The sequence below is a fragment of the Ziziphus jujuba genome, chromosome 2 (assembly GCF_031755915.1).
Source record: "Ziziphus jujuba cultivar Dongzao chromosome 2, ASM3175591v1".
NCBI lineage: Eukaryota > Viridiplantae > Streptophyta > Magnoliopsida > Rosales > Rhamnaceae > Ziziphus > Ziziphus jujuba.
The window spans coordinates 6,526,859-6,536,214 of NC_083380.1; the positions used below are offsets into that span (position 1 = coordinate 6,526,859).

At 35.5% G+C, this 9,356-nt stretch overlaps 3 protein-coding genes across 8 annotated transcripts; 1 reads left to right on the forward strand and 2 right to left on the reverse strand.

Moving 5' to 3' along the window:
- The first annotated feature begins 1,692 nt into the window (after positions 1 to 1,692).
- LOC112491814 (uncharacterized) lies at positions 1,693 to 3,539 on the forward strand. 4 transcript variants are annotated; one of them, XM_060814744.1, is made up of 3 exons: positions 1,693 to 2,209; positions 2,345 to 2,384; positions 3,012 to 3,539. In XM_060814744.1, exons 1-3 carry the CDS (start codon positions 1,700 to 1,702, stop codon positions 3,095 to 3,097), a joined length of 636 nt encoding a protein of 211 aa, XP_060670727.1. In that variant the 5' UTR covers positions 1,693 to 1,699; the 3' UTR covers positions 3,098 to 3,539. The 4 variants fall into 4 exon arrangements, with proteins under 4 accessions (XP_060670727.1, XP_048330146.2, XP_048330145.2 ...); XM_048474189.2 differs by lacking the exon at positions 2,345 to 2,384 and having other exon boundaries at positions 2,875 to 3,539; XM_048474188.2 differs by lacking the exon at positions 2,345 to 2,384 and having other exon boundaries at positions 1,694 to 2,209; positions 3,016 to 3,539.
- Positions 3,540 to 4,314: 775 nt separating this feature from the next.
- Positions 4,315 to 7,216, reverse strand: LOC107417508 (phenylacetaldehyde reductase). 3 transcript variants are annotated; one of them, XR_007240585.2, is made up of 7 exons: positions 6,956 to 7,216; positions 6,260 to 6,429; positions 5,975 to 6,166; positions 5,507 to 5,669; positions 5,133 to 5,319; positions 4,734 to 4,934; positions 4,397 to 4,605 (listed from the first exon to the last, which is right to left on the reverse strand). XR_007240585.2 is itself a non-coding variant. In XM_016026114.4 (6 exons), exons 1-6 carry the CDS (start codon positions 7,074 to 7,076, stop codon positions 4,461 to 4,463), a joined length of 978 nt encoding a protein of 325 aa, XP_015881600.2. In that variant the 5' UTR covers positions 7,077 to 7,214; the 3' UTR covers positions 4,315 to 4,460. The 3 variants fall into 3 exon arrangements, 1 of the variants encoding a protein (XP_015881600.2); XR_007240586.2 differs by having other exon boundaries at positions 4,704 to 4,934; XM_016026114.4 differs by lacking the exon at positions 4,734 to 4,934 and having other exon boundaries at positions 4,315 to 4,605; positions 6,956 to 7,214.
- Positions 7,217 to 8,407: 1,191 nt separating this feature from the next.
- On the reverse strand, positions 8,408 to 9,055 carry LOC125422381 (putative receptor like protein 25). Its single transcript, XM_048473814.2, has one exon. The coding sequence runs from the start codon at positions 9,053 to 9,055 to the stop codon at positions 8,408 to 8,410; it is 648 nt and encodes a 215-aa protein (XP_048329771.2).
- Positions 9,056 to 9,356: the final 301 nt, after the last annotated feature.

The following is a 9,356-nucleotide window of genomic DNA, read 5'->3' on the forward strand; positions in this document are numbered from 1 at the left end:
AAGAGACAAGGAGTTCACCAGTGGCCTTACCTTGGCCAAGTTTAAACTTGAGGGATCTCTCAAACGGTAGGGATTTTGGGAAATCTAACCCCGAAAATGGACTCAGAGAGGTCAAAAATGGTGGGATAGAGGTATGGGATGAGCTAGGTTGGCCGAAAAACACATAAATCGAGGAGAGAGAAAAACTCCGGCCGTCAAGCTTCGCCGACTCGATCTGGGCGCGTCCGGAGTCCGGTGGCCGGAAAATTTTAGGGCCGAGCTCGCCTCCTCCCTCCGCTCCTCTCTGGCCGGCGCGTGTAGCAAAGTGGTGGCCGCCGATGGGTCAAACGGCGTAAATCCGGTTGGAGGTAAAAAGGGTCAGTTGGAGCCCGTGGGTATGGGGTGTTTTTTTTTTTTTTTTCTCGGGTTTTTTGGAGAGGAAAAGAGTATTTTTGGATTTTTCTTCCTGTTTGGCACAATTACAGAGGCATATATAGAGCCTAAATCACTAACAGACAAAAATTGGGGACTGGTTTGGACACTGATATAAAACTTATGTTTAAAACTTCTCAGAACCATAACTTTTTATCCGTAACTCGGAATTTGGCGTGCCGCCAGTCTGTGAACTCGTAACGATGAGATCTATACAATGGTACCTCAATAAAACCAAAAATATTAACTGTTGAAAAAGTCAACTCGGACCCACATATTGTTCACTTGGTCAAACTTAGTCAAACTTATTTAATTATGTGCATTTTTTTGGTACGGGGTGTTACAAGCTTTCTTGAAATTCTCGGTAGTAAGAATTGTGGGTAAGGAAAAACTTTCTACTGTTGCTAGTTGGATTGAAACTGCAATCTGTTCCTCCAGATATTTTGGAAGAATATTCAAAGCAGGATCTGCGAAAGGGAAAGCAAGGCATATCTATATTAAATAAAGAGAAGCTCACAAAAATGAAAATTCCAATCCATCCTAAATGGCCTTGATTCTGGGACCTCACAACCCCACTCGCCTGAAACAAAGAAATATTTCTTCTAATATTTATCACCAGAAGAAGTCTCGGTGAATAATTTCTTGTTTCAGCGGGAATGCAAAATATAACGGTGAAAGTCGACATTTCAGCAAAGAAAAGGATAGGCACAACAACGACGAAAAGGAAAAGTTAAATTGAAGGTAATGGCAGGAGAACTAACCTGGAGTTAAAAGAGAATCTTCGAAAAGCACCAAACGTAAACATTATGCAATAGAGAAAATAGGAGAATTACCAAGGACCTAGGCTGAATCTTCTATGAAAAGCACTATCTCAGGAGGATAATAAAATAGATTTCTCTAGGGCTACACAAGACATTGGGACACAAAATAAAAATGAAAGCCCTCTTTTATCCTCGATGAAAACTAGAAAAAGTAAATAGGTAATTGTCCTTAAAGATTCCTACTTTATTTTTTTTATTTTTTTATTTTTTTACTAAAAATATTAATATATCTCCCTCACGTTAGTTTTAAGTTTTATAAAATTCCATTTTTTAAAACTCTTATAAGATATTAAATCGAAATTTAACTTTTGTTTTTTTGAGTTCTGATTAATAAGTATTTAAAATAAAAAAGTAAAAATCACGCAGATACATTGTTAAAATTGTTAAATCATTAAAATATTTATTTATGTCAAAATTCCACTTTACGATTTATTAAACAAAAGTAATGTTAAGTTTATCCGTATGGAATGCATTTAAAATCCTTCGACACCTTCTTACCAATACCATGCGACGCTAATGTCCTGGCTGATAGGTATCCAATGTATTGGCTCAGGGATTTGTATATCCAGGGTTGTGTTCTCCCTGAAATTGCTATCCACCGCTTGCTCTCCAACTCTCCGTTTCTTGAACGTTTTTCTGTTGCAGATATACGTGAAACTCACAAGCTCAAGATTGTTCTCCCTCTCAATCTCAAATTCTTTAAAATAACGCAGTCCCCCGAGTACTGTAGTCTGAAATACATCGAAATCTCTTCCTTCTCCTCGAGTGATCATCATCATCAGAATCAGCATCCAATCCTTAATTTGATGGAAATGGAAATGGATACTTGTCATCCTCCGTCAGCAAACATAAAAATCAACATATCTGCTCCGAATCTCTCCTATTTAATGATCCGTCTCTGGGAGGAATTCAAATTTGATAGTTATCGGACTCTACTGCCTCAAATCAAGAGACTTCATCTGTGCATTTGCTCTGAGGTTACACCCAATTATTTATTTGTTTATTTTTATTTTTATTTATTATTATTATTATTTGATTTTTGGGATTATGTCAATTTTTGGTTTATGTGTGAGTGTTTTTTTTTTTTTTTTTTTAATTTGGTTATTTATTAGGTTCTCATTGAGACGCCGGCTGATCCAGTTCCTGAATTTAGTAAGCTCGAGCGTTTGCATTTTCAAATGATGTTTACAATTTATAGTTTGCCAGCTTTGTAGGACATTCACATAATAAAATATGCTATAGAAACACATAATAAAACATGCTATAGGAACACTGATGTACCTATTTGGATTTTCCTGAACTCGGAATTATATATGAAGTTCAACGATAGTCAAATTGAAAAATGATAATTGAATAGTGGTGGAGCTGATAGAGATGATGGAGGTTGCTGAACCATGCACTCTGGAATAGCTACTAATTAATTTTATAGCCACGGATAGTAAGATCTTGTAGAGTGATGATGCGTTGAGGTCATGTGGTAGAGTTCCAATTGTGGAAGCTCTCAAAGATAGAGGCCATGAAGGCTTTTAAGACCTTCCTACATATTCCTATCTATGTTGGCAATCTCTTGGCAATTCTTAATTCATAGATGTTGAATATTAGGAGACAAGTACTTTAATTTTGGACAATAATGAATCCACAGGCTTTTGAGAAAAGTGAGGCACCTTTAGCCCGTCTGGAAGAGATTGTTCATCCTCAATGCTAGAAATCTCAATATGCTTCAAATTTGAGAGAGGAGACACTTGCTGACTATACTCATTTGCATTGTTTGTTTGAAAGGCAGCCAACTGTTTTTTCAACCCAAGATCTTACTGATATGGGTAAAGCGGCATGGAAGTCAATCTGGGGAAGTCCTTTATAGCTAGATCAGAAAGACAAGAAAATGAAGGTAAACAACAGCGATCATCTTCTTCAGTCTTCACCATCCAGTACCTAGACGACCCTTCCACCAACCCTTTATTACGCAAGTCTCGAAGCCAGAAGGTTTTGTAAGTTTGACAGTAGTGCTGTTGGTGAAGCCAATTGTTGTTTGAAATATACTCCTAAGAATGCACGTCAAACAACTTCAAGGACTTCAGACAAAGAACTTGATTCAGTGGCCACAAATTTTGGCATTTCTTACATCCTACTAAGAGGAATTTGACAAGTCTTGTAAGCGAAGGAGACTGACTTGGAAGTGTAAAACCAGAGTAATAACTCAAAGACAATGCTTTTCAGATTTGGGTGTGGCTGTAGGCTTTCCAATGTAATTTCATAATCAACAGACTCATTTGCATCAATATCATCACTTCTATGTGGCCAAAATAACTCAAATGACTAATTTCTTGATTTTCCTTTATTTTTGCATTCTTATATACCATGCTATCATCTTTTCCATGTCTTAATTTTTCTAATAGCCAGTTCACTAAGCACACCTACCTCACTATTTTCCAGCTAAGGGTAGAACCAATGGGGTTGTCCCAAATGAAATTTTTATATTTTTATTTTTATTTTTTGCAGTAATCCAATATGAAATTTCTTAAAAGTCTTGAGGTTAGTGAATCGTCCAAGTCCATGTGGCATATAAATCAACGTGTCACATAGATCATTCTTAAGATGTTTGAGATTGACTAACTTCTTGAAGCCTCTTGAGAATTCTTGTAAGCAACTGCAGCGTGATAGTTTCAGTGTTTGCAAATTCTGTAGCTTGGTGATAAGAAAATGAAGATCTAACATATGCAAGAACTCAACTCCCACCATATGTCTAATGATTGAGGTAAGAATTTCACCAACTCTAGCTAAATGCAAAAATACAAGTTATTTAAGAACAGAGTAGTGATAGTGTGTAGCCCCACGGAAATGGTGTTTCCTTCCTAGAGATCAGAGTTTCAGTTTTGTTAGCTCCTAAGAGATGGAGAAAAAAGATTAAAATGAAGAATCTTTCATGGGCCACTCAAGTGCTTCCAATAATACCTAAGATTTGAAGTAAAAAACGTTTTAAGCACTTCTCCATGATTCCTAGATTGATGCATTTGGATTTTCTTAAAAGACTAATATGTTTGAGCTTCTCAGAAGCTACATTATAAAGAATATTGGACACAAATTAAATAATTTGAAAGCAATAAGGATGCTAGGGGGAACAGGTTCAAATTACCTTACTGCTAACAAAGTACTGCAGACTGGGGTAACAAAACAAGATATGTTCTATTTGTTATTGTTTTCCATCATATCTTGTTCAAAGACATTGATCTAAACATTAACAAAACCCTTCTCCTTTAGACTTTCAACAGTGTCCTTAAGACTCACTTCCAAAGGAATGAAATTCACACCCAAACTTTTTGCTTTCTCCTTGGATACTTTGCAGGTTGGCGTGAGGGGCTTGTCATCTTCACACCTGAAATTAATGAAAAACAGAATTTTTTTCTACTTCAAAGTTTATTGCATATCATCAAATTTCGTTGTAAAAAAGAATAACAGATAGAGAATTTTGACCTAATATGCGAGGAAAGAAATCCAATATACATTATAATGAAGCATGAAATCGTTTGAGCAACCACCAAGACTGCTTCGTGATTGCAAAACCCAATAAAGCATGGAAAGTATTGGAACTGTGTTTCTCTGAGTGTGTTTTTGTGTCTCATTATCCCTCTCTATTTTAATGCTAGTCATCCATTCAATACATGGAAAGTAACGCAAAATTCTGAATACACACCAGGGACAATTCTGTATGACAGTAGATTAGTATACTTAGAGACTTAGCATAGAAAAACACAATCACAACCAAGTAGAAACACATTATATTTACGACAAAAAATTACCATGAACTGACAAGAACTAATAAGGAAAATAGGTAAAGCTTGATTGCATTTGCAAAATGCACCATAGAAGCATGACTCTTAATACTTGCAAATGGAAACTTACTTTTCCGGAAGGTTCAAGGAAGGGTAGAGTTCTTTCAAAATCTTCAAAGCCTCACTCATGTGTTCAACTTGTCCAGATAAACAATATCTTCCACTGGCAGAAGGAACTTCAAATGCTTGAATATGTGCATATGCAACATCTCTAACATCAACAAATCTATAAAATTCGTTGGGAAAGGTTTCAGCTCCTGCACCCAAAAGAAAAAGAAAATAGCAGAAATGGAAAACAAGGTTCCACCAGCCAAATGTCTAAAGTTTCAGGCACTCTAGAAAGGTCAGAGTATCTATATATATATACATATATATATCAGCTGTACCAAGAAAAGTGATGCTGCCTCACTCATGCAAGAAAAAGGATTAGTTGCAAGAGGGTACCGGTTGTAAGATTCAGAATACGCTTCACAGAGAAGTTAACGGTTGGCTGTAAGAGAGGACCAATCACAAGTCCTGGATGTAGTGTGATTAAGTCAATCCCATTTTCTTTTGCGAATTTCCAAGCAGCCTCTTCAGCTAGAGTTTTCGAAACCATATACCAAAGCTGGAAAAGAAAAAATTTACAGCACAATAAACATATAGAAAAATTGATGCATGATTTCCTCTACTTCTCTCTTACTATATCCTTGCTACCAGTAAAAACGAACTAAACAATAGATATAAATACAAATGATGGCTTTATATTCTATGCTGTTTTTACTAAACTCATCATCGTAGTATAAATAGTAATGCTATAAATTTTGCATAAGTGTGTCTGAAAAGAACTTTCTATAAGATATTCTATAGAAGTAAATTGATAAATTTAGAAAGAGATAATAAAAGCTTAGCCCATATTGATATAGTACACACCTTCATCTGCTCAAAATATACAGGATCTGAAAACAATGTCTCATCAATTACCACATCAGGGCCAAGAGGTTTTCCATTGAATCCAACTGAAGCCATGGAAGATGTTACAACCACTCGCTTTACAGAAGGGGCTTTTGCACATGATCTGAGAACGTTTAATGTTCCCTTCACTGCAGGGTCAATTAGCTCTGCCTGAAATTAACAAAATTTTGCATAAATCTATAAGTACTGGACTAACGAAAACCAAGGAAAAAATGTTTAGGGCATTGCAGTCAAAGAATTAACCTGTGGATCATTGACTGAAAAGGTTACAGGGGACGCTGTATGGAAAACACCTTCACAGCCATCAACTAAAGCATCAAAAGCTCCTTCATCCAATAAATCAGCTTTAAACAAATGTAGTCTTTCCTTAGCTCCATTGAGTGAAAGCAAGTGTTCTGTCTTCTTTGGATCATCTATGACATACATATACAGAAACAGGAGTTCGAAACTGAGATTTCATATGCAATTAACATGTATAATTAGAAGTTGCTCGCAGACAAGCCATTGATTTCCATGTGCTTTCTTTATGTTTCAACATACAGAACACTACACCCTTTGACAAGCTATTATCAAAACCTACAAACCTCACTCAATTTCAACTCTCAATTCCATCAAATTGGGAAAAAAAGAAAGAAGCAATATTATTTTTAAGGTTTTTGTTTTCGTTTTATTTTTATTTATTTTTTTCATCACCCAAAACAAGGATTTGACTACAAAACCACAAGATCAACATTTCCTGAGCTTCAACAACCAGAACAAATTAATACCGAAAGCTTGCTCTTCAGATTTTATATTCTGGGTTTTATTTATTTATTTATTTTTCCTAACAATAAACAACAAACAATGAAAACCCAGAATATGGAATAAAAAACCATTTACAAGACTAATTGATATAGATCTGAAGAAGCCAATTAAAAAGGAAGAGTAAAGAAAACCAACTTGGGTCTCGAACAGAAGCTTTGACAGTGTATCCACGTTCCAGTAAGAGCTTCACCACCCACGAAGCTATGTAACCGGAAGCTCCTGTTACACACACCACCTTTTGCTCTGCTCCACCCATGATTCCTCTGCTCTCTCTGCTTTGCTCTGTCTGGTCAGGACCTTTTTGTCAAAGTCCGTCGAAGATGTGTTGACTAGATGTTGTACTTAATAAAGAAAAGATACGATGTAAATGGTCATTATTGTCCGAACAGAATGGATCACCTACTTAAATTTTAGTACGAGTTTTCTATATATATATATATATATATTTTTAAGAAAAATATTCCCATCCGCGTTGGAATCATAATTATTGAATCAAAACTTGGTAAAAAATATATATATGTATATATATATTAATCAACTGAGTTTTTATCCTTTTTTTTTTCTTTTTTTTCTTTTTTTTTTTTGTTCAGTAGAAAAAGTCCATGTGACAAAATTAGTAAAAACGTTCCCATCTGACAGTTTTACATTTGTCTTTTCCTAAATTTTACCACGTGTACTAATCACTACCTAGCTCAGCCTGGGACCATTTTGTCAAAGTTTTGGTCAAGAATATATAGCATTTATAAAAGGGAATATATGGTATCACCCCTTTAAAATTTGATTTAAATATAATTTATTTCTTTTAATTCTGAAAATTTAATGAACTGCTTTTTTAAGTTTTAAAATGTCACCACCTTGACTCTCTTAATGTTTCATGAAAATGGTAAGAAAAGCACATTCCACAACCAAGTATCATTGGCAAACGAGTAAACATAAATTCCATAAGCTTAAAAAATTGCTTATCATTTCCTGCTATAAGGATTTGAACACAAACGATATAAAATAGCAAATTACAGTGACGTTGGGATAGAGAAACAAAAGAATATATATTATATATATATATAATATTATCTTATATGTTGAGAAATATATATATATATATGTATTATCTTATATGTTGAGAAACCCCTTTTCCTTCAGGCTGTCAACAGTGTCCTAAACTCATATTGCTTTCTCCTCTGGGTACTTGATGAAGCTTCTCACTTTCCCATCTTGAAGTAATGAAGCAACCTTTTCCTTAGAGCTCTATCATATCACAGAACCTTCACAATTTTTACTTGGACAAAAATTGAGATTTTCAAATATAATACAGTGCATGCTTCCCTCTCCCTTCTACATAAAAATAAATAAATAAACAATAATTATAAACAAGGAAAAAAATACTTTGAAGATTGAAATATAGATACATAAGTGATAGTTCATAGATGAGAAACACAGTCAAATGAACATAACACAATTTATAAATGAAATTACAAGAGCTATTAGGTGAAAGGGAACTTGACAAGTAACATGAGCTAACATGAACTAGTAACAAAGAAAGCAGGGTCTGCATTTCAAGATAACAAAGTGAAGAAAGAAAACATACTCTCATCTTCTTTGGTTCCTCTGCTGTCTGGTTCTATACTTCAACCACAGGAACAGTATTCTATCTACAACTTTCTCAACAGCATCGAAGTAGGCTACACTCCAAGACCTTTTCATCGCGATTACCAGATAAGGAACAAGAATTCCTGCTGCAAATCCCAATCCAACACTCAAGTAAAACCACTTATCAGTAGAAGTGTCACCACTTCTACTACTCTTCGAAGTACTCAATCCCTTTTCTGGATCAACATCATCACCTGAACATTTCACATCAAGTGGAATACCACAAAGACCAATGTTTCCAGCAAAAAAGGGTGCATCAAAAGTTGTCATATGATCTGTATAAGGGATCCTACCAGAGAAGTTATTGTTTGACAAATTCAGGAACCCCAAAAATGAGAGTGATGCCAAACTGCGAGGAACAGCACCTGAGAGCTTATTACTTGAGAGATCAAGTGATGACAATTGCTTCAACTTTGAAACGCTCTTCGGAATGTGCCCAGTCATATGGTTTCTTGACAAGTTCAGAAACACTAAACCTGACAATTTTGTTATCTCTTTTGGAAGATCTCCACTCAAATTATTTCCAGAGAGATCCATGCTGACTACAAGGGGGAGGATCTTGCTGAAAATCAGAGACTGGTCTTTCATATTCACAACCAAGTTTTCTTCAAACACCTATTGGACTGCTCAGATGGTGAACACTGCGAAATCTAGGTGTTTCTTCTCTAAGAATGTAACAGGAAGTCGCAAAGCTAACATCAAACATATCCTCAATATGAAAAAGCTCCCAAAATATGCTAAATACCCGAGAAACCCGCTGTTGATTGAGCACAGTAAGATTAAAAGCTATGAGGAGCTCCGGAAAAGAGCGGAACAAAGACTTCAAGGATGGAAGAACAGACTTATCTCGCAGTCGGGTCAATTTGTGCTAGTAAAAACAATGATCTCT